Genomic DNA, 24,967 nt, shown 5'->3' on the forward strand with positions numbered 1-24,967 from the left:
TCAATTGTCATAATTTATCACTCGATAATAAGAAAGTTGTCTATAAGAGCTGTCATTATTTCAAGTCACAACAACACCTCACATGTCAAGGGTGTTGAGTTACTTACCGGAACAGCGACCCAGTCATGCAAATAGGCAAGTCACATGTCACATTCTCACATTATGCTAGGCAGGTCATGTGACATAAAGCATGTGCATTGCACGAAGTGCACACACATCTACACATAGAGAAATGTCCACATCCAATTTTTCGGCTGACGAAAAAGACATTATTAGAAATATCTATCATTATTTCAAACGAGAAAGTTTAAGGGGCAGTCCATTTGTAGCTCCTGAAAAGTATTTGTATCCAACATGCCTATTGGATTGTTGTTGTGATTTGAAACAGTACTCATCAAGTAACAAAACGTTACTGACTCTACCACGAGCCATGTTATGGTATCATTGGCAGTCTAATTACTACTATCATGAGACACAATACAATCACAGTAACTGAGTTGCAACAATATTATATCATAGTATTAATAATATTATTTAAGTGTCTGGGACCCCCATTTTTGTAGTCCAGGACCCCTGAAAATAATAATGGCATAAGTCTCAAGGAAGCTCAAAAATAGGACTCGAGGTAAATCCCTTCCATATAGCAATATGAACTGCAAATTATTACAAGTGTTTGACTGTGAATGGCAGTGTCAGAACTGTAAAATCAGATCCTACTTCCACAAAAAAAAACAGCTAAGAATATTGGCTGCAGTTCTGATAACAGCAATCTTAAAAGTATAATGCTATTTATGGATTCAATTGCATTTTCTGTTTTATACAATTTACAGCATCTATGAAATAATTTTGTCAATTAATTATAAAAGAAAACATCAATTGTGAATGAATGTAGATACTAATTTTAACCATAGAAATATCAAAACTTCACACATTTGTTTACTAACAACTGCAATAAACACCATCTGAAAAGTAGAATGCGGTCACTGGTGTACAATTAGTAAATGTGCCTAGCACATCAAAATTTACAGCAATTTTTATGTATTTGTTAGTTACAATTAACCATGATGAATATAAAAAGTATGTACACCTTAGAAAAACAAGGGGGATGCTGATTGGAAACTCAAGTACCAAGTTTTTCACTTAAAAGTATCACAATATATCTATTATCAATCAATAATAAACTTATTATCTGTGCATGTATTGATTAGAAATACCTACAGATCTGAGGTTAATTAATTTACTCTACATAAGAACAATGTTCTGATCCATTAAATATATCTGCAATCAGGTTCAAGTTTATCATGTAAATATTTGTAAACATAATTCATGGCAGCACATTATTCATTTACTAAATTTAGTATCAATATTCAACAAAAAAGATACTGTCTGATCAAAATCACATCATAAAATGGCATGCATAAGAAATCATTAAATATATTTAATGAAGACCAGAAGAAAAAATCCTCAAAATTGAATTTAGTATTAAGATTCAATATTAAAGTATTGAAAATATCTACTTTTGTCTTTGCATTTTATTAAATAACCCACAGAGAATGAAACTGACAACAGGCTCTTTCTGAAATTGTGTATCACTTAACATCACTGACTTGGGTCAATTACTTGAAGCAAATCATACAAATAATTTTACGTATTTACAAAGTTATCTAGTACTGTATTGTGTCACTTCTAGTCAATCAAAATGGTTTACTGAAGTACATATCTAAGAAAGAAACAATGCATGCATTAAATGCAGACATGATAACAAACAGTGCACTTGTGGAAACATTTCCGTATCAATAAACTGAATAAAACATAAGTTTGGATCTACAGAGAGTCAACAAGCAAGGAAATAGAAATCAACTTCTTACATTAGTTCACAGAAATCGGCAACCTCCATTTTGTCACTTTTAATCAAACTGAGAAGATGAATCCAACAGTGTGAATCAAAGGGCCTAAATCACAGCTTAACTTTGAAATACACAAGTTTCAGTGAAATGCACATCATCTGCAAGTAAACTGACAAATTGCACTCAGCTGATGATCAAACTGGACAGGAACATGATTTCACACATTCCTCATTATAACACATCAATTAATCTATTTCTACAAATCATTACAACCATTCACAATAGTTTTGATATTCAATTATCCTTAATACCTCAAAGCATCACGGTGAAATTAACAGTTGGATATTGAAATAGGATATGTTTTAAAAAGTGCTTCCCCATTTCTGTCTTATAATGAGGAGGCACCTGCTGACTGAACTGAGTGTGATGTATATATCTATATACAGACATGCTGATTTCACTGACCCCTAGAGTGACCCTCAAGGGTCTCCAGTCATCTGATGACTGGTCACTTAATAATAAGTTAATTAACATGCTTGCACACCAGGATGTCAGGTTGTGACATGTGTTTCACATTTCCAGTCATGGGTGTTCTCTTCATGAACTTCCTTCTTTCTTTCATACTCCAGTGGTCATCATGGCCAGTCATTTTTAAAAATCAGCATACTGTAGAGACTTTCAGCTTAGTGTTTAGATGCAACCAAAACAAATAAACATAATTAAAACACAAGTATCATTTATTCATGACACATAATATACATTGCTAATAATGAAAAAAATGACAAATAAAGAAATTATAATAGAATAATTGCAAATCAAAGTTGCAATATTTTGTGCTTGCTTTTACTATGCTTGAAACGAAGCACTTTGGATACTGAACCCTGTCACAGCGGGTGGGCAAGCACTCAAGTGTAATGAAGACTTTTAATGGCTGGTTCATTTGCCAACACGCTCTGGGCTCTCTTTTCATGGTGTATAGCCTGATAGGTGTTGACTTCAAATTGCAGGTGGTCAATGACTGAAGTTGTGTGTTGCATGTTGTCATTAACAGACAGGAAGGTTTTCTCTGTGACAGTCAGGCTGCTTATCACATTCAACAGGTTTCAGAAAGGTATCAGAATCTACAAAGTTGTGTTTTGCATTGCATGTCAGCTTCAGATGTAATTTTTCAGTTTCACTTACCCGAATGAAAAGATAAATTTTGCTAAATATATATTACCACAATATTCAGCAATCACCGTATGTGAAGTGACAGGAAACAGCTGATCCAATTGGCATGTCAAATGCCGACCTGACAGGACTATAACTTTTTTAAAAATAATATTGTGCGTAAACAGGTAGGTATGGTACTTAATAATGACTAAGACCAAATAATTGAAATAATGAAAACTGTATACTTTGATTTGTATTTCATTGATCATGAAAAACAAAGTGGCTGTAATCATCGTAACTTCCTAGCTGGTGTACCGCTAACCTGTAAGATCGTCCTCACAGGGCACTGACGACCAGAAAAATACTTTTGTGAAATTGTGCCTCATAGATAAGCCGACCCCCTTCTACAGACAGCATTCTTTGGTCCTCAAAATTCGGCTTATACACGGTATTGATTGAAATAATTTTTCAACTCAACCTGACAGCCGAGCTGGTCCCCCATAAATGTTGCCTGCCCATCTTGAAAGTTGCCTGCCCACCTTTAAGTAACCCTCTCTTTGATTGGTTCTTGTTGAACAATGTTTTGGGCTTGTGGAGAAAATTTCCAGGCAGCCCGACTCAAAATTTACCGGCCATGGGCAGTCGGGCAGGCCATTATTTCGATCACTGATACACGGTAATATATGGTATATTCTCACTGTTCAGTAATGGCCACATCATTTGCAAAGCCAAGACCTTTAACTCAAATACACATTTGCCATAAAGTGCAACTTTGGGGCTTATGAAATTGACAAAGGGAAGTGCTAAATAAAAATAAACACGAGGAGATGAATTTGAGAGAGTACACAGTGGACAAACTTTAATATGATTAAAGGTCAATGAAATTAGCTATTTTGAAAATAGTTTCCTGCTTCTGTGCTGTTGTGAAAATATGTAATACACACACTGTACAAGGTTAAGGAACTATGCGAAATAACTTATGTCCTGACAGGGGATTTCATAAAGATTATATACAGATTTGGTCAGAAGTTGCTTTTGTGGCACTTGGTATTGGAATAGGGCCATTTTAGCCAGTATCTTGACATAAACGAGAAATGGGCTTCACACACTGCACTCATGACAGGAATTGAACCCAGGTCAATGTGGTTGGAGTTACTACCCTTTACTCCAAATACTGCATTGTGACACAAGCCATTGCAGACAGTGCAAAGTCTGTAAGACGTGGTCACAAAGCTGTCTTATTATCATGTTCTAAGATTCAAGAATAACTCGTTTTCATTCTAGAACAAAGATCTTTCAGGTTCTATGTCAATTTTCCATATATATTATGGGGTGAGTTCTGTGAACCACTTAAACACTAACAAATGCCTAAATATTATCCAAACAACAACCATGGTTTATCTGCCCACTGAAATGGCTATTGTTGCATGGAGTAATCCTGAAATATGTCTGTGATGCCTTTTGTGTACAGACATTTACCCACAATGAATTCGTAATACAGACAGAAAATTGTGCCGTGCCCCAAATCAGACAAGTTTGAGAGAAGAAAAAAATCAGTGTCGTCAAACAAATGGCTTAGAACACTACATTCATCCAGTTCCCAACTGTATACAGTAAAAACAATCATTAACATCCATCCATCCAGTTCCCAACTGTATACAGTAAGAATGCTACATTCATCCAGTTCCCAACTGTATACAGTAAGAACAATACATCCATCCAGTTCCCAACTGTATACAGTAAGAACAATACATCCATCCAGTTCCCAACTGTATATAGTAATAATGCTACATTCATCCAGTTCCCAACTGTATACAGTAAGAACAATACATCCATCCAGTTCCCAACTGTATACAGTAAGAACAATACATCCATCCAGTTCCCAACTGTATATAGTAATAATGCTACATTCATCCAGTTCCCAACTGTATACAGTAGTAAAGAACACTACATTCATCCAGTTCCCAACTGTATACAGTAAGAACAATACATCCATCCAGTTCCCAACTGTATACAGTAAGAACACTACATTCATCCAGTTCCCAACTCTATACAGTAAGAACGCTATATTCATCCAGTTCCCAACTGTATACAGTAAGAACGATACATTCATCCAGTTCCCAACTATATATAGTAAGAATGCTACATTCATCCAGTTCCCAACTCTATACAGTAAGAACAATACATCCATCCAGTTCCCAACTGTATACAGTAAGAACAATACATCCATCCAGTTCCCAACTGTATATAGTAATAATGCTACATTCATCCAGTTCCCAACTGTATACAGTAGTAAAGAACACTACATTCATCCAGTTCCCAACTGTATACAGTAAGAACAATACATCCATCCAGTTCCCAACTGTATACAGTAAGAACACTACATTCATCCAGTTCCCAACTCTATACAGTAAGAACGCTATATTCATCCAGTTCCCAACTCTATACAGTAAGAACAATACATCCATCCAGTTCCCAACTGTATACAGTAAGAACACTACATTCATCCAGTTTCCATCTGTATACAGTAATGATTAATCTCACCAAAATTCATTACAACAGAAGTTTGAAGGAGAACCAGATTCATTGGAAATGCAGTACCTAGATTGGTAGACTAAGGCATTGTCTCTCAATATACATAATTTGATAAAAACAAATAATTCCTTTTAAAATGAAGTGATGGGAGTTTAAGAACCTGAGGAAATAAGGCTTCCTTCATCTATAACTAAAAGGAGCCTCAGAGAGATGACAGATTCAGAACCTGAGGAAATATAGACTTGCTTCATATGACAGGAGCACCAGTGAGAAGGAGGATTCAAAACCTGAGGAAATCTAAACTTTTATTTGGGAATTTAGCACTGCGGACACTTAGGGCTGGGAGGATTAAAATAATGCGTTTTATAAACTATAACATACTACTGACATGGGTACATTTCTACATGTTCATTTCAGTCCTGGTACATTTCTATGACAATAGCCTACTGTTGCGGTTAACAATTTACCGTGACAAACGATGTAAGAAACCCCCTGTGAACCAGCAAAACAGAACAAAGACAAGTCTATGACATTCAGATATTATTATTGGCAAGGAGAGCAAGTTATACAAAGTCACAAGTCAATTTCACAACACCGATTTCAAATCCAATACAAGAGAGACAAAATCTAAGTGAATGGGTCACAAAATATAACATACCAAACACAGAGAAAGTCAAGGGCAGATAATTTCCGGATACCAAAATCTAAAAAATGCTGACCATCTGTTATTCGAAATGTGATTCATCATAATTATTATTCAAAACACTAAACGTTGTGACCCAATAATAATCATTACTTAATTAATAACAAAATATACAGAAAATACACACTCGTAACACTACACATACAGCAATTTATTTTATGTTTGTTAAGTAGTATGCGGTGAAACACCCAGCTGTTGTACACTTACGTGTTTCAAATACATCTGAATAAATAAGACTTATAATTTCAAGGCTTGCATAAATTGCAAAGGCAGCTGTGTAAAGTTAATCCATGTGTAAACTGTTTAGAAATAGCGTGAAACAAAATCAGACAGTCCAAGTCCACCACAAATACACGTACTGCATAGATGAATTTTAAGGAACATTGCCTGACCTATATCTGTGACATATGCAGCAGTTTGTTTGCACTTCCTTGATTCCTTACAAGTTACATATTATCTGTCTGAATGGGATTCTTGATTATGGAAAATGTCTTTCCAGGCCAGTTTTTTCCATCACAAGTAATTACTTTCTGATTTAAACAGTTTCATAATTTAGAACTATGAATGCATGCCAAAATTGTTTAAACTGGAATAAGAGCAACCTCCCTTTCAAACGTTTATAAAAAATCTTGATAAAGGCATTTTCAGGCCACAAAATTGTTTAACCATAACATCATTTTGAATTAAACCCCCAAACCTGCTTACTTCTCCAACATTAAAAACAAGAAGCATTAGAAATTAACATAATTTTCAATTATCCACCCATTAATTGATCAGTTGTACCAAATCTTACATCACCTCAACTCATCACAGAAAAACTCAATGACAAGGTATGATGTACAGGCAACAGTCATTAATGAATAAATAAATTCAAGAATTATGCATTCCTGTTTTCACAAAATTCTTGGGATGAAACAGAAATGTTGAACCCCCCACCCCACCCCACCAACCCCCAGAAAATGGGTTTCCAGATTTGCTGAAGGTGTCATTAACAGAACAAGCTAATGTTAAGATTATGGGGAAATCAATTTAAAACTAAATACCTTTGTATACAAACACAAAGAATACATTATTCATTTTTCCCTGCCCAGTTCTGTTTGGCTATTTCATATAAATTTGAAAAAAATTGTGCTTATGAACCATTTCAACAAAATCATAGTTGTCTTGAAATGAAAGGCAGATTTTCTACTTGTTCCACAAAAGTACACAGACAATTTGAGATAAAAAGTCTGATTCAATCAAACCTACTTTTTCACTTCCTTCCCTGTTAACCACATGTGTGAACCATGATAAAAGTTTGATGCTATCAGATCCAGGATATACAAATTTTGTGTTTGTAAAATGGTCTGATTCTCCAGATGGCCCCCAAGAGTCAACACTGTTAACACAACTGGCCATATGGTGGCTGACTAAGGTGAATAAACTTGCAAACAGTAATGTGTCATGTGTTCTTCTAAAAAGTGTGCTTTCCTCTTGACTAACAATTAGTCTCTGAAATGAACATTTTCTCAGATAAAAAAAGTTCATGGTGAAAAAAATAGAATACAATGAAAAGGAGCCCTGAGACTTTCTTCATTTTCATAAGGTGAAGAGATGAAGACTTGCCACATTTTCATGATTTGTGTGGGCTTTCTTGTATCATGTGTATATATTTGCTTCAGTTTTTATGACAGACTAACTTTCCTCTAAAATGAATTTCCACAAAGAAGACATCAAATGACCAGTTGCTTATAATTTACAGTGAATTCGACCCCTCTTTTGTTAAACTCATGATACACAGCTAATAGGAGACTCATCTATGCTTGTCTTCAGTCCTCCTGACGCAATAATATGAAGTCTGTCTTTGCTGGATGAGGCTCATCATGATGTGACTGCAGGTATTGCTGAAAAATGTTGCCTAAATGACTGCCTCAGTATCAGCATGCAACATGTCAGTTTGTTTGTTGTTTAAATCTGTGCTCAGCAATATTCCAGCTATATGAATGAATGGAGGAGGGTGTCGGGAGTGAATAGTGAGTGAGTAAATGAAGTGAGTGAGGGAGAGCAGGGGGAGAGAATGTGTGGATGTGTTGGTGTGTGTATGTTGGTGGGTGGTTGAGCGGGTAGCCAGCGCTTTACCCACAAATGGGCCTTACACATGGTTGAATGAGGAACCTTAGCATTCTGCATAACAACTAAAAACTTTAACCAAAGACATATCACGTGACAAAACTTACAGAAACTAGGCTGATTGTTCAAAATTGCTGAATAGATTACAGGAGAAAAAGTAATAAAATAACAATTTGACCTTTGTGCATACTGGGCTTAGTTACACACATGAATAAGACAACAAAAACTATTATATCAAATGTTTATGCGATGGCTCTTGTGAGCATTCCATTGACTCAATGCTTAACACACTGACCCAGTCTGTAATGAACACAACAAGCCCACAAGTTTCAAGTGGAAACATCTACACAGTAAAAAGGTCTGGACTTCACAATCAATTAAATGCTCTGAGAGGGTAAACTATTCTAAGCGGCCTCATTATATCCCAAGTGTTGACAATTCACTGCTAATTGTGCATCTGATAGGAACAAATGAGTCTTGTGACAAATTTCTTTTTGCATGTCAGCAAACTCAGTAAACACTGCTAATGACAAAATACATGTGTGCCCTAGCTTGAGGTGGCCTGATGACTGTGTTAATCATCCATCAAAGCTTCCTGTTCACAGTCAAACTTTGTTTTTCTGCTGCTGAGATCACCTCATCTCCGATTCAGCTGACCATGAACCTTGATTCATCAGCAACTTAGCATTCTTGTGGTAAATTCACCAATGTGGTTAACCACAAATGTATCAAGGATTTTAATTAATTGCTCTAAGGCAGACAACTGGAGAAAAACATCATAATTTGCTTCACATTGTCAGAAACTAAATGACCTAAACATGACATCAGTTAAAACTAGTGTTGGATTCATTTCAACTAATCAATCATCGAAAATAATTGGTTAGCCTCCCTGATGAAAGTTTCCTAGATATTTTTGTTAATGAAGAAAACATAAAGGAAAAACTGTGTAGTTCTTTGGGTTCTGGGGTTGTTTGTTTTGCAAACTGCACATCTTTAAAGGATGAAAAGTATATTAGGAACATATTAGGGTCTTAGGGATAAATTTAATCATGAGTTGGAACAAGCTTGTAGTACTCAAGACATGTAACAGACAAAACCAACTTTGTGAAAACCAACCAATCTTTGATTATTTCAGACCACCACAAATTGTGAAATAATTTGGGGAAAAGATATTCCAATTCATAGCTTCTTTTGTCCCATTTGCTGCTATCTTTGGTCCAAATATCAGCCTCAAAGTCAAAGCAGGTCTAGAAACATTCTGTCCACAGTATGACCTGCCACACTTCACTGTGACTCAAATGTAAAGCCGACATGCTGTGATAAAACTAAAACACTCTTTAAAGGTGCCTTAAGAATACCCATTCACTTCTGGAAAACAATGTAGTTGAAGTAGTTGTCTGGCCCTTCATCTCAAGTCAAAGAATTAGTTTACACTAACAGTCATAATGTTTTTTCATGTTTTTGTCCTAATTCAAACCTGATCTCCATATTAACTTAACAAGCACTTACCACTGACTCAGCAAGAAAATACTTCGCTTTCCTGTAGCACTGAAGTATAGGTGACACATGTCTGTGTCAGAACACAGAGTTTCTGTAGAAACCTGTTTCTCATTATGACTCATTTGCTTTGTTTTAATACCAAGGACTTTAATAAAGGCTGCACAAACAATGTTGTAATCTAAATATGATTAAAGTGTCATGTCTAAAAGTGTATTATGTCTCATTCTCTCCCAGTGTGGGACATCTGACTCAAGTTTGAAAAATTATTTCACAGATGCTAAATGTATGTGACCTTGTTAGACAATTTCACTGTGGCCAAATGCAATTACACCAGCAGGTAGACCAGGGGATGAAGTGAAAAACTATGTAGTTTTTACCTGATAACTTTCATTCATCATACAAGCAGGTACATGTGCATAAATGGACACAAAAACACTATAGGAAAAGACCTGAAAACTCCACTTACATTGCCTACATCTTGTAGATGGGTACCATGTGGGACAAGATGGTCATGTCACTAATGAGTGGGAGACAAAAGAGTACACATGGCATGCTACCTTAAGACTAATAAGACTCTGTGAGTGATTTGGGTTTTATGCCGCTTTTAGAAATATTCCCACAATATCACGGCAAGGAACATCAGAAATGTGCTTCTCACATGTAACCCATGTGGGGAATTGAACACAGGTGTTTCAGTGACAAGAGAACACTTTAAACACTATGCTATCCCATGTCCCTGGTGTGTTTGAGAGGTTTTGCTACAAAAACATATCACTCAATCTACAATATTGCTTCAACCATCTCTAAGGACAGCACCTGCTACTATGTATATACTGACAGCAAAAGAAATGCAACTTTCTTTAATTACATTTTTAAATAGAAAACATAGACATAAACACTTACTTTATGAGATTTTGCCTCTTTTGAAACTTGCGTTTCTTTAGCTGTGCAGTATATCAACACTTAATAATATATTTGAATACATTCATGTACGAAATTTAATTGATCTGTCTTGTGGGCCAGCATATTTGTAAAATTTTGGGTACGATGTCTGAATGCCAATGATTGTCTGACTGCAATGACACAAGGATGTCAAGCTGTGAATCACTGCAACAGCATCGACTAGATAATGACACCATTTACCTTCCAAAATTCCTGAATTGGAAAATCAAACAATGGCCAGGTGAGTTTCGTGTCCAAATAAAAGAAATAAACAAATTGGGAGTATAAACAAACAACTATCACAACAAAGTCAGGGTTCTGTCTCCACAACAGCACTTGTACATAAACAATAAACACCTTAATTCACACTAGTTTGCTTTGTGGGTCGATCAGTTCATATCACATGATATTTCCAAGCAAGGAAATGCATTTTTCTGATTTTAAATTTCTGTTCACCAGTTAATCTGGAGGGGTTTGATTAAAGCCAAAGGTACAGTATAAGTTCAAGTTTCATCAAATAACAACTTGTGTGATCATGAAGTGATGAACCATATGTCTTAAGACAATATTATCTAACATTTAGATATCATACAATATTATCTCAATAATTTGTAGATTTCATTGGACATCTTGCGATAGTTACAAAGTGGGTTTGGGACTGTTGAAGTGTAACTAGTGAAGTCACTGTCTCGAGGTAATATTTAAGAGTGACAGGTGAAACATTTTGCCATGTTTATTAGGGCTGCAATGAGTGAGTGAGTTGAGTTTTACGCCACTCTCAGCAACATTTCAGCTATATGGTGGCAGTCTGTAAATAATTGAGTCTGTACCAGACGACCCAGCGATCAACAACATGAACATCGATCTGCACAATTGGGAACCGATGATATGACGATTGTGTCAACCAAGTCAGCGAGCCTGACCACCCAATCCCGTTAATTGTCACTTACGACAAGCAAGGTCGCCTTTTATGGCAAGCATGGGTTGCTGAAGGCCTATTCTACCCCGGATATTCAAGGGTCTGCAATGAACACACTATGTTGTGCGAATATGCTATGCATCACAAATAATGGAAACGAATACAAACAATTATTCACGAACACAATATTGTAGTTAAGCGATTAATACACAACATGGAATGCCCATGTTGACAGTGTTAATCTGTCAGAGTTATATCCAGCGATCTCCCGACACTCCAACTTGGTATGCAATAGTTATAGTTGACGCTACCATGTGTGGCCCTGGCTGACTCACATGACATGTGCAACTGCAAGGCTAGTACAATACTACATATTCCATTCTTGCAAATCTCACTTTCAGACAGGATAGGATTCAGATAAAACATGCTCCCATAAATATTTGTTAATATTCGGTCTTGGTGACCACGAAAAATGAATTGAATTCATGAAGGGCTGTGGTTCAATCCAATGAAAATGCGAGTGAATTGTAGCAGCCTTTACTTTTATACAGTACACTATTACAGAAATAAAAACTCATTTGACAGAAAATGGGTAAGTTCCTGACATTTTGACCTTATTTAATATATATAATTCAAAAACATTCCAGTGTTCCTCCCTTGCTCGTCTTAAAACTGTATCACATAACCATAGCGATGCGACCTGCAACCTAAAGGATCTGAGATAAACTGAGTTTACATTACAGATATTCAGTATTCCCAGTAGAATCCACAGTCTGGTCAAAACTGACCTGCGGTCTAGCTGACTGTAGAGACAGTCTGTACACAGAACAGGTGTGAGATGGAAGAGCTAATACTGAGAGCGTTAGATTATGTTCACAAGCTTTCTGAAAACACTGGTGTATATCATTATTGTCCAGGTCTGTCCAACAATCCTTAAACTACATATTTGCCAACTAGCAGTTTCTGCAATGCAAATGATTAAATGAAGGAAATCCAAATGTTCCTCAACTTCAAGTAACTGGGGGTTCTTTTCAATTCAAACTGAGTTAGGTGGGTTTTTTTTCAAAATTAGGAATATTCACATACTAATCATTAGTCCAGATAATAGGAGATCTTGATAGAAAGCAAAAACACATTGCCTTTCCAGATTTTCACACCTCTTTAGGCTAACGAAAATACTGCTCATAATTCAAACCTGACATTATTCAAATTCAACACTGATAAGAGTCTCCCATGACTTCTTTCATGTAGCTCTAACAAAATTCTTTGTTTTGTATTTAACACAAGCATTTCATGTAAATGATTAAAGCAGCCTGTAACTAATAGAATCTGAAACACAGTGCAGTGATCAATATTATGAGCACTGATCCACACCATCGAGCTAGGAAGACATGCTGTAAACCAAGTTAACAACATGCATGAATAACAACTAGGCACAGATTCTAACCCAGAATCTTTATGAGAAAGTTATTTCAAGCAGGAGTGAATGAATAGGGTTTTACAACAGTAACCATAGAGATACATGAACTAAATGAAACATTGAACGCTCATACTTTATTTCTGAGCTTGTGAAAGATGCAAGGAATGTTACAGGTAGTGACATCTCAACACCTTAAATGTCAATCTGAATACCATGAAGACACTTAGAAGTCTGTGAAGAGTTATCTCCCTTCAAAGTCCATAAACAAGGCTGACATAAGAGATATAACCTGTCAACAGACATGATTTATCTGCTCATTAGCCTAACAATCCCCTAGCGAAAAACATATGAATAATATTCTTCAGAAATACTTAGGCAACAAGTTTTACAGTTTGTATTTCATCCACTGTGATCTTGAAACAGAAAAGCACAAAAAAGCTTTGAAAGAACTAAACTCTTCATGAAAGACTTCTTTCTTAATTAATGTTCCAAACTTTCCATGACTTATTCTCATGTCAGTAAACACAAGACAATAGGAACAACTTATTCATGATGTCATGACCACAACTGTAATTTAGTTTTTATAGTTATAAACAATAAATCATCATAATTCTCAGGATATGCAAGCCTCTGTGTAGATGGTTCAGAGTAACCCATAAGGTCCAGTTCGAATGTCATGTATTGATGACACAGGACAAAACCAATAACAGTTAAATTAACAATGTTAATGCTCTGTGAGTGATTAAACAGCCTAATTGAGTCTGAATGAGAGGGGGGAGGGGGCAGAAAAGGACAAAAGGGTCTATTGGAAGTACATAGGTCTAGCTGTAGTCTGCTGTTAGATATAACAAATATTTTCAAAAATTAATTCAAAAGTTGAAAACAGTGAGTGGAAGAATCTAACTCTTTCTCATAAGAACGATATAGACAGGCAGAATGAAACAAGCATGACAATCAGGATGAACGCTCTGCTAAATTGAGTTTTTAACAGTAAAATCACTTGTAATTCAAAACCTATTTTCCTTCTTCTGTATGGGAATCAAGACAGAAGTCGACGGTATATGGTGTCTTGTCATGGGTTCATTGGGAGGCACGATATACATGCCATTACAGGTGAACTGACATTTGCTTTTTTAAATGAGAAGATGTAGTTGACTCAACTGTTGAATGTGAATCTGACAGTTGAACCAAACTCTCGGTCATTCGCAATCATTTCTCACACTTACCTTTCGGTGAACGGGTGCTTCAGTGAACTGATTTGCGAAGACTGTGATTACGAGGCATAGTGCATTCACGCGTGTTCATGTAACGTAAACTTTAGCCTATCCCAGATTACACATAACTGGGCACCGCCATATCAAATACACAGGAAGTCAACCTTTTTTATAATATGCGACAGAGTTGTCCCCCCTTACTTATTTGCAAACATGGCGGCTGCATGTGCCAAGAAGCTTTGCCAACTTCTGTTGCTGATTGCACCGGCGTTTGGTCTATATGAAGATCAAGCTGGAAAATTTGATTGGTATGAATGAGAGTGTGCCCGAGAGTGTTGCTATTTTACTCAAATATGTCAACCGTGGCCTAATTTAGGTGTGATCGAAAATAACCGCTTGGATGATGATGCTGTTTTGCATCAATTTTACTGATCTCGGATAAATCATAAATGTGATTAATGCAATGTCGTTAATAGTAATAGATGCAGTAGGAGTGCTGCGTGTTTTTACGCCCAGCCCTAACCCCCAAACCCTAACCCTAAGTATCGTAAAGGTTGCTGCGCCCGGTAAAGCACATTCTAGCCGGGTTTTTTTTTCAGTGTAGACGATGATCAGAGGTTGACTGACCACAGCTAGATCGTGAAGCATGATCGACATGCTTGTGTTAGCTTTTCCCACCTCCGTCCTTTGATCCGTGCCTCTGTGCCAGTATAATGCCCGCAACCTCGTTGTATCAGGTTACTTGGCTTACCCGTAATCGTCAATAAAAATGGGAACTTATAAGGCCTATTTTATTATGAAATCTGAGTAACATGACATTTGATCAAGGTGCACTATTCCTTATGAAAATTTAACTTTCTTGCATTTGCTCATCACGCTGAAGAACAGGATTCGATTCCCAACATGGATACAAAGTGCAAAACCAATTCTGATGTCCCCAGCAGATTGCTGTTATATGTTGCTGGAATATATATAGCTTAAAGTGGTGCAAAACTGTACTTATAATTCTCACTCACTTTCTTCACTCTAATTGTATTAATTAAGAACTGGCAGTGTAGGCCATCCAACATCAGAAAAATGCTAAATGCAGTTGGACTTCATATTTGTTGAAAGCAGGACTGTAGAGGCAGACAATGGAGGAGGACTGAATCAAGTACTAGCAATTACCTGTACCTTCATCCATTCAGTTGATCAGTGTTTTAATGTGTGACTGCTGGGATCTATTGATTGTCCAATTAGTATGATCACTAGTAGCTCTCTTTGCTTCAATCACATGACTGTGGTTTCTGGTCATGTGCTTCATGATGTACAGCTGAGGGAACCTGTCTCAAACAAAGGGGAACGTATACATCTCACACCAATAACCCTCCCAATAAACAGTATTAGTACTTGTGCAGTGTGTAATCCATTCTGTACACTGCATCACTATATCAAGTATTCATGCACAGAATAAGTTCTTATGTCTCTTTGCTCATTAGCTTACTGAAACTTTGTCTCAAGAGGGTACAGCTCATAATTTATGGTAAAGGGGGTGGGGTGGTGGTGGTGGTGATGATGATGATGATGATGATGATGATGATGATAAATCTTTGTTTCTTTCAGGAAGCAGTCATATGTGGGGAAGCCAGTGTACATGTTCTGGGATCAGTCATCTAGTGGGAAGAAGCTCCTTGTTTCTACAGAGAAGAACGTACTCGCCTCCATACATGCCAACAATGGAAGCATAGGTGACTGATTTATCCTCAACATGCTGATTGTGGTCATTGGTGACTTAGCGACAGGATATCATGAAATGTAACTCTGTGTTACTGCAAACTTAATCACTCTGAATACTGTAACCAAGTCCTGGTTCATTTGAAGTGATATCATTACCCAGCAGTATACTAATACTGTGTATAATAGTATTAATACACTCTATCAGTTTTGACTCATGTACATGTATGTGTGTAACATCCTTTCTTATTGGATGGAAACAATACTTATGCATATATTAGCTGTACTTCAGTGAAAAATGCACAAATTATACAGACATGCATTATCTCACTCGCAACTCGTACCCATGTCTTTTGCTGCATGCTGATTGGAAGGTGTCTCAAGCAACATGTTAGTAACGTTAGTTTCAAAATCCAATAGTGTAAAAATATATTTAATACTCTCAAAATAATGAAACAGCAGTTAGTATCCTCTTTGTCATGTCTCAGTTTGGCGACGGGTGTTTGAAGATGACGAGAGAGGTCAAATGGACACAGTACTTCACCAGGGAAATTGTGAGTTTACAGTATCTCTGTCAATATTTACTTGGTTCTCGACTGCTAATATAGTGACACACATCACTCTGGAACTACCATTGTCTTCTTTGAGATAACTACAAGTCATTTGTCTATAGGGGAGGTGGGGTAGCATAGTAATTAATGCTTTTGCTCATAATGCCAAAGACTTGGGTTTGATTCCTCACTTGTATATAGGTGAGGCCTTTTCCTGGTGTCCCTTGCAGTGAAATTTATGGAAAATTGCTAAAAGTTGGCATAAAACCATAATCACTCTGTGGTGCTGCAGTTCACCGTTCAGAGTTGTATCCCTTAGATGTGTTGGGATAGGCTGAATTTGAATCAATATCCTTAGAATTCCTTCAAACCTTAACTTTTTGTTTTTATGAAAACTTAAACGCTCACATGCCATTCTATGAAATACATGCAGGGAGATCCTAAACTCATACCTTTTTATTTCTTGTCACAGAACAAGACATGGCCAAATCTGGTTACTTTGTCATTGCAGCTTATTATCTCACCCAAGGGAATGATTATGTATAGCCTACAATGATATATAATATGCATTCTATTAGCGCTGAAGCGATTCACCCAAATCTTGATTTGATTTGAGTTTCAGTTCGATCATGTTTGATTTGATTCTTCATACAAGAAAAGTAGTTTTTGGCCCTCTAGCTCTGATAAGTGTAAATTGCCCAGACTCCAATGGCGGAAGGGTATGAACAGACAGTGACTTTCACAGAGGCTTTGACAGTGAAGGTATATTGCTGATTATGGCTTTAGAAAAGACACAAAAAGCTAGTGATCTGTGTCTCTGTGTTGCAGCTCTAGTAACGGTGTCTGGAGGTGGCAAGATGGTGCGGGGTTGGCACGCATCTACTGGCTCCCTCTCATGGGAGTCTGTGCTGAAGGCCGAACCAAACATGAGGTATGTCATGTTAATACTTAATATAATACATTATAACTGTGAAGATGCAAAGAAGAATGTATCTTCATCACCCCATGCTTGTTGTAAGAGGTTACTTAGGGATTGGTCACTCAACCTTGCTGACTTGGTTGACTCATAATATGTAGCTGGAATATTGATGTGTGCGGTAAACTAAATAGCTGCAATATTGCTGTGTGCAGTACACCATATAGCTGGAATATTGCTAATTGCAGTAAGCCATATAGCTGGAATATTGCTGTGTACGGTACACCATATAGCTGGAGTATTGCTGTGTGCGGTACACCATATAGCTGGAGTATTGCTTTGTGCGGAACATCATATAGCTGGAGTATTGCTTTGTGCGGTACACCATATAGCTGGAGTATTGCTTTGTGCGGAACATCATATAGCTGGAGTATTGCTGTGTGTGGTACACCATATAGATGGAGTATTGCTATGTGTGGTACACCATATAGCTGGTCTATTGCTGTGTGTGGTACACCACATTGCTGGAATATTGCTATTGGCGGTAAGCCATATAGCGGGAGTATTGCTGTGTGCAGTACACCATATAGCTGGAGTATTGCTGTGTGTGGTACACCATATAGGTGGAATATTGCTATATGGGGTAAATCATATAGCTGGAATATTGCTGTGTGCGGTACACCATATAGCTGGAGTATTGCTGTGTGCGGTACACCATATAGATGGAGTATTGCTGTGTGTGGTACACCATATAGCTGGAGTATTGCTGTGTGCAGTACACCATATAGCTGGAGTATTGCTGTGTGCAGTACACCATATAGCTGGAGTATTGCTGTGTGCCGTACATCATATAGCTGGAATATTGCTGTGTGCAGTAAACCATATAGCTGGAATATTGCTATTTGCGGTACACCATATAGCTGGAGTATTGCTGTGTGCAGTACACCATATAGCTGGAGTATTGCTGTGTGTGGTACATCATATAGCTGGAGTATTGCTGTGTGCGGTACATCATATAGCTGGAGTATTGCTGTGTGCGGTACACCATATAGCTGGAATAAACCATATATTCTCCCTGAAATGTCTATTACAGGGCCTCAGGTGTATTCACAGGACGTTCAAAAGGTGGGTATTCTTTGTTATATTTCATTTTTAGTTCACCTGACTGTCACCCCATTTTGTTCTAAAGATCTGCATAGCTGTTTTTCAATCAATCCGTAGAGATGTGTGAAAACGACGAACTTTTTAAACTTATCCTTTTTCACAACGTCTGTCTCACTTCGACACTGATTGGAATGACTAAACTTTTTTCCATAGGCCTCCTTATCCATTCAGCCATTCACTCCCTGCTCCTGTCCTTACTAATCACCCTCCTAGTCGTCACAGCATGCTCCACTTATATCCCAGGTGACTACCTCTGAATCATCAGTCTTCTTGTCACATGACAGTATGGACGTGCTCTATTCTATAGGACAGTTTTCACCCTAAACATCATTGGGAAAACAGATACACAGTCAAGAAAATGAAAGTTCTGTTTGCAATTTAAGATAAATTCTGGCGATTCAATCCCCACTAGTCTTGCAGGGACAGTTTGAGAAGTGCTCTTCCCTAAGGGTGATAAATTAACCCATTTATGCATATGGTCCGATTTTTGGGACAGGAACTTCAAAAAAGTATTTCTATCCTACTACTGAAGATAGAAAAGTGCAGTATAGACATGAATGAAGCTGATTAAATTGTTTAGTGGTTGAACATTACTTGTAGAGTTTAATTTTTTTACGCATGGCCACTTCCAGTGGTGAGGTAACTCACCTGCCAGATTGGCGAAGAGTGACATTTGGTGATTTTATTTTTGGTCCCTATTTTAACTACGTAAGTTCATTAGAATGTGTTTTAAACTTTGGTTGCTCAGGAAGAAAAATAAAATGAAAATGGTTTGCATTTTTTCAATACTCAATTTTCCACAAAAGTACCATTAAAAAATGGGACGATACATAGATACGTGACCTTAAATTAGGTAATATGTTAGGCTTAGGTGGTGGGAGGTCAACCTCTTAAATCTTAGTTTTAGTTGATTTGACACAATTGGTCACTTGGTTCGTCAACAGCCTACCTATCTGTAGATAGATCCAGGGTATAGTGGAGATTTATCGGAACATTTACCCTGGATATATCGAGAATTCCATACTTTGCAGTAAGAGAAAGTTGTGAAATAGGATAAGTTTATAAATGTACAATTTATGTTAAAATTTTCAATTATGTCACATCACACATGTTACAGTACCTATAACTACCATCAACTGCCCAACCTTGAATGCATGTCAGCGTTGTAAATGAAAATATGTAGGAGAAAGCAGGAGGAGCTGGATGGAAGGGTGTCCTGGAGGTTTACTACTATGTTATTGAGGGGAGCCTCGTTATGCCAAGTGTTCCCTGATATGCCAGAGACCCAGGTTTGATACCCCTGGGTACAGTGTGTGAAGCCCATTTCTGGTGTCCTCCACAGAATATTATTAAAAGGGGTGTAAAACCCAACTCACTCACCTACTCACATTACCAAGTATGTTTCAGCTGAGAATGTTGTGGTGGCAACAGCTCATGGTCTGTATGCTCTGCGTGTGTCCGATGGCGTCAAGGACTGGGAACTGGATCTCCCCAACAGGTAATACCCTCAGACAGTAATAATAACGATAATAATAAGTCATCTTTTATAGTGGAGAGTCTATGAACACCAGGTTATAGTCACACGACTGTAGCCTACATGACTTTACTGTGAACAGAGGCAATTATTTTGAACAAACTCACTCACTCACAGAAGGGCTGCAACAATTCACCCAGACCCCAGTTCAATTCAGTATGTGATCTTGGACCCTCAATTTAATCAGTTTTTATTCGATTCGTCAATCATGTAAAATTGACTGGTTTCATTTAACTCCTAGAGTTGGCTTTTTATCATGAAATCCATCATCAACTTGGTGATGTCTTCTCACAACCTTTCATATTGGATAATTAGCCCAGTGTCAACCAATTACACTTTGCCCTATTTCAGTGCTCCAGACTGCTAGAGTTGGAGTCAATATTATGTTGTGTTCTGTGTGAAAATACTGTAATAGGTATTGAAATATCAAATCGACAGTGATCAGCAATCAAAACTAGATGTCTGATTTGATTTTTGATGAATCAAAGTGAATCGTTGCAGCCCTATCACACAGTTGACACCATTGTGAAAACTCCAGGCAAGAGATAATTAAGTTGAATCTGATAGGCTGAAATTACCATGTGATATGTTACCATGATGACGTGGGACGTATTCGAAGATATACATCTCTCATATCGCATAATATTGCATGTGGATAAGACATCACCGTCTAAAGGTTTCCACCATAATCTTTTAACAATTTACTTTATTGAATTGGGTTACTTTGAAATGGAATTTCCTAAGCCCAAATTAGTCTGATTGATGTTGGCACTTACGATGTGAATCTGCATTCATGGGTTTTTATCCCCCTGGCATGTAATGGGGATATAGTTGATGCTTCGTCTGTCCGTCCATCCGTAATAATTTTGTTTCTGGAGCAGAACTCAGAAACCGTTCAATATTTTTAGACCAAACTTGATAGATATAATGATCTCAACCAATAGTTGTGCCTTTTGCTATTTACAGAGTTTGGCCATTTTTATTTTTTTTTGTTTTTTCATGGAACATTTTGGTGTTAGTCTAGTGGTGGGGCAGGCTTCGTTTCCAGAGAAGAACTCAAAAACCGTTCAATAGTTTTCTATAAAACTTGGTAGATATATGTGGCAGACCCCAAAGTGGTGCCTTTTGCTATTTACAGCTTTTTGTGGTTTATTATGTCCTTGGTTTCCATGGAAATGTTTCGGACTTAGTCTCAAAATATAGGAATGGGCTTCGTTTGCGGAGCAGAACTCAAAAACCGTTCAATATTTTTCTGCAAAACTTGGTAGATATATCAATCAGAACCTAAAGTAGTACCTTTTGTTATGTACAGGTTTTTGTGATTTAGTATTTCCTTGGTTGCCATGGAAATGTTTCAGATTTAGTCTCAAAATATAGGAATGGGCTTCGTTTGCGGAGCAGAACTAAAAAAACGTTCAATATTTTTCTGCAAAACTTGGTAGATATATGTGGCAGACCCCAAAGTGGTGCCTTTTGTTATGTACAGGTTTTTGTGATTTATTATTTCCTTGGTTTCCATGGAAACGTTTCAGACTTAGTCTCAAAATGGACAAATGGGCTTCGTTCCCAGAGCACAACTCGAAAACCATTTCATATCTTTCAACAGATCTTGGCAGATATATGATACAGATCTTGAAATTGTGACTTTGCTGGTTACAGATATATGGCATTTATAATTTCCACGAATTCCATGGAAACAATTCAAACTTAGTCCAAAAAAACAATGAGTAACTCTCAGATTATTTGTCCTTTCAAACGTAGGGGCCGGGGGGATATGTCATCTTCTGATGTCTCTTGTTATGTGTAACCAACCTACTTTTGACATTAGCTCTACTCTTCGTTTCGGCTGACAGTCAGTTTTCACTCACTTTTTAAAATGAGCAAATTCCACGGCAGAAAAGTGGTAGATTCTGCAAGGTTTCTGCACTTAAGTACATTTTCCGCGGACAAGATGTTTTTCTGCATGGCAAGGTAAATTCCGCAATTTTTTCTGCAACCGCAGAATTGGGTAATCCAGGAGGGACTGCCTAATGTTGTCAAAATTGTAACACAGAATAAAGAAGCTGTCGGCCATAAAGTGTCCTGCCTTTCTTATTACTCATCAACTTCCAAAATGCAAGTCAAACAGATCATTCCTGATATTTCAGTGAAACTGTGGACTACTGGCATATGGCCAGTCGAGATCATGACATCATCCTGGTGGGCGTGACCCCCAAGGCTAAGGTTACCATAGTAACCGTGGGGCAGGGAGGGAAGCTAAAATCTCACCGAGCTGTTCCTTCTCTGTGGATCACAGTCGAGACAAGGTATGTGAAGATGGAGCACATGTTTGATAATTGTGAATAGATACGGATGAAGGTAAACAATACGAACATATCCGACACCTGGTGATCTACTTCGACACCAAGAATGAATGAACAAATGTGCAAATGACGTTTTAGACTGTTGAATAAAATTTGAGTGCGTGAGTGAAATATTTTTTTAGAGTATTAAAGGTTTTTACAATGATAGGTTCTTGTGTTTTTGGTATTAAGTGGTCCCATATCATCCATCGACCTATGTCTGACCTAAGCGCAACAGCGTCAATCAGATTAGGGCATCCCAGGATAATACAGGTCAAGGTATGGAACAGGGAGGATGATAATCTCTACTTATCATGGTGTGCACATTATCATGACCTTTGTATCATGATATGTGTCAAATTAGTTTTGGGGGTGGCAGGGTAGCCGAGTGGTTAAAGTGTTGGCTCATCACATCGAAGACCCGGGTTCTATTCCCCACACTCCTTCATGGTATTGCTGAAATATTGCTAAAAGCGATGCAAAACCATCCTCACTCACTCTCTCACGAATTAGTTACGTTTCTTTGCAGCTGTACTATATCAGGAGAAGAGTACTTTGTGTGTTACCGACCAGAAACCCATTCTCTCCAGACCCTACCTCTGACAGTCGGCCAGGCATTCACCCCCCAGTCTCTACAGGTAGGTGTCACAAGTGGTGTGAAGACCATTGTTGAACAGAGGTTCTCTGTACGTTAAAAAAACATGATGTGCCTTGTTCACCGTGCACAGTTGTCTCCCTTGGCATTTCAGATCATCTGCTGACACACTTGACAGTACTTGAAATATTTATTGCAGATGTGTACAACATGCATCAGTTTGATCTTTCATTTCATGTCAGTCGTCCTGGACACAACTGGATGTTGTTGAAGGCAATGTTATTAAAGCTTATGAAGACACGTAGATTATTGGTCTTTTAATCTAGAAGGGCAGTTGGGTAGCCTAGTAGTTAAAGCATCCACTCGGCACAGCGAAGACTGGGCTTCGATTTGCGACATGGTTACAATATGTGAAGCCTTTTTCTTATGTCCCTCACCATGCTGTTGCTGGAATATTGGCATAAAACCATACTCACTCACTCCAGTGTGGAAAGTTTTGCTAACATTTGTTTTATAGTGAAAGAACAGTATTTTTTCCAAGCAATGACTGCAACAATTGCATTCAATTCATTGAAAATCAAATTGTGACATCTTTGTTTTGATTTTCATTAACCATTGGCAGTGTTTTCATACTCACTTGTTTCCACATGGCAAGAACATAATTTTTAGACTCGTGCTGTTACAAGCACTGAAATAAAGCATATGTGGTTAACGCCAGGTTAATCACCATTGAGCATTTTCGTTTTCAGAAATCTCCAAGTTGACGATGGATTTCACACTAAAAATGCCAACTTAATGTAACTCTGAAAGATAAACGAAATCTGATGTTTTAGCTTGACTGATGAATTAAATTGAAATGATCGAATCAAGGTTCCAATATCGAAAATCGATTTGATGTCTGGGCGAATCGTTGCAGCCCTGCCCCTGAGCAGATTCAGTTAAATGAAAATGTTGAATTCTCTTGACATTACCGTTAAAGGAAGATTTGTCTTGATATGTTATCAGTAACTTGGTGCGTATCATGTTCACAGTCATCTGCATTTCTCAACTTTTCAGGATCTGAGTCTTCAAGCCAGCATCTTCACCCAAGTCCAGTCAAGTCCAGTCAACCCTAGTGCGGATGACCCTAGGTCAGAGGTCATTCTACGAGTGTCCAAAGACCACATGGCAGTGCTCACAGTTTCTAAGACTGGAGTGAAAGTTGTGAAAGATTTACCCAAGGTTGGTGTGACATTTTGAAGATGAGGGAAGAGTAGATTTAATTCAATATGCTTTGTCACAGCTTGATAACAGTGCAAGAATCTACATCAGAACATTCCTCTGTTTAGTAAACAAGCTGTTGTTATCCCCAATGTTGTAAACTTCGTTATGTTGTTGAGGTTACCAGGACGGCAGTAAGGGTTATCATGTTCATATGAAGATAATCATGATGATAATAAGGATGAAGAACATAGAGAGATTGATGTGAGATGTTATTACAGGATGATGATGATGATGATGATGATGATGATGATGATGATGATGATGATGATATGTTTTCCAGACTTCATCAGCACAGATTACATATCATGGAGACAGAGACTGCCTCCTTACACTGGATAGGTCTGGCCTGGAGGTGAGAGACTGCTACAGCCCAGACACACCCCGCTTGCCAACATGGCTAACCGTTTGATGCCAAATCCCAAACTCCTATCATTAAATAATTTTATCATCAGAAAACCACTTGCCCTGTCAGGGTTATGTAATCTAGTTTTGCCAAAATGTTACCAAAGAATCCTCGAAGGATCCACGTTAAGACAGGTTGCTTTAGA

General features: G+C 37.6%; 2 protein-coding genes across 3 annotated transcripts in view; one reads left to right on the plus strand and one right to left on the minus strand.

Annotated features, from left to right (window-relative positions):
- Positions 1-14,502, minus strand: part of LOC137268285 (activated CDC42 kinase 1-like) — an 85,035-nt gene extending 70,533 nt beyond the window's left edge. The window contains exon 1 of one of the 2 annotated variants that reach the window (XM_067802831.1): positions 14,354-14,502. Coding sequence is in view for 1 of the 2 variants with exons in the window: in XM_067802830.1 (XP_067658931.1) it covers positions 1,869-1,870 (2 nt within the window). In the remaining variant the exon portion in view is untranslated. Of the gene's footprint in view, positions 1-1,868; positions 1,897-14,353 lie in introns of those variants that run through there. The other variant, XM_067802830.1, reaches the window with a different exon arrangement.
- A 37-nt stretch (positions 14,503-14,539) lies between these two features.
- LOC137268288 (ER membrane protein complex subunit 1-like) overlaps positions 14,540-24,967 on the plus strand; it is a 28,285-nt gene continuing 17,857 nt past the window's right edge. The window contains exons 1-10 of the mRNA XM_067802833.1: positions 14,540-14,649; positions 15,944-16,068; positions 16,543-16,608; positions 17,434-17,536; positions 18,615-18,646; positions 20,093-20,183; positions 22,367-22,525; positions 23,091-23,199; positions 24,213-24,377; positions 24,700-24,771. Of these exons, the coding sequence (XP_067658934.1) occupies positions 14,555-14,649; positions 15,944-16,068; positions 16,543-16,608; positions 17,434-17,536; positions 18,615-18,646; positions 20,093-20,183; positions 22,367-22,525; positions 23,091-23,199; positions 24,213-24,377; positions 24,700-24,771 (1,017 nt within the window). The 5' untranslated portion in view covers positions 14,540-14,554. The remainder of the gene's footprint in view (positions 14,650-15,943; positions 16,069-16,542; positions 16,609-17,433; positions 17,537-18,614; positions 18,647-20,092; positions 20,184-22,366; positions 22,526-23,090; positions 23,200-24,212; positions 24,378-24,699; positions 24,772-24,967) is intronic.

The sequence above is a fragment of the Haliotis asinina genome, chromosome 16 (assembly GCF_037392515.1).
Source record: "Haliotis asinina isolate JCU_RB_2024 chromosome 16, JCU_Hal_asi_v2, whole genome shotgun sequence".
NCBI classification, from domain to species: Eukaryota; Metazoa; Mollusca; class Gastropoda; order Lepetellida; family Haliotidae; genus Haliotis; species Haliotis asinina.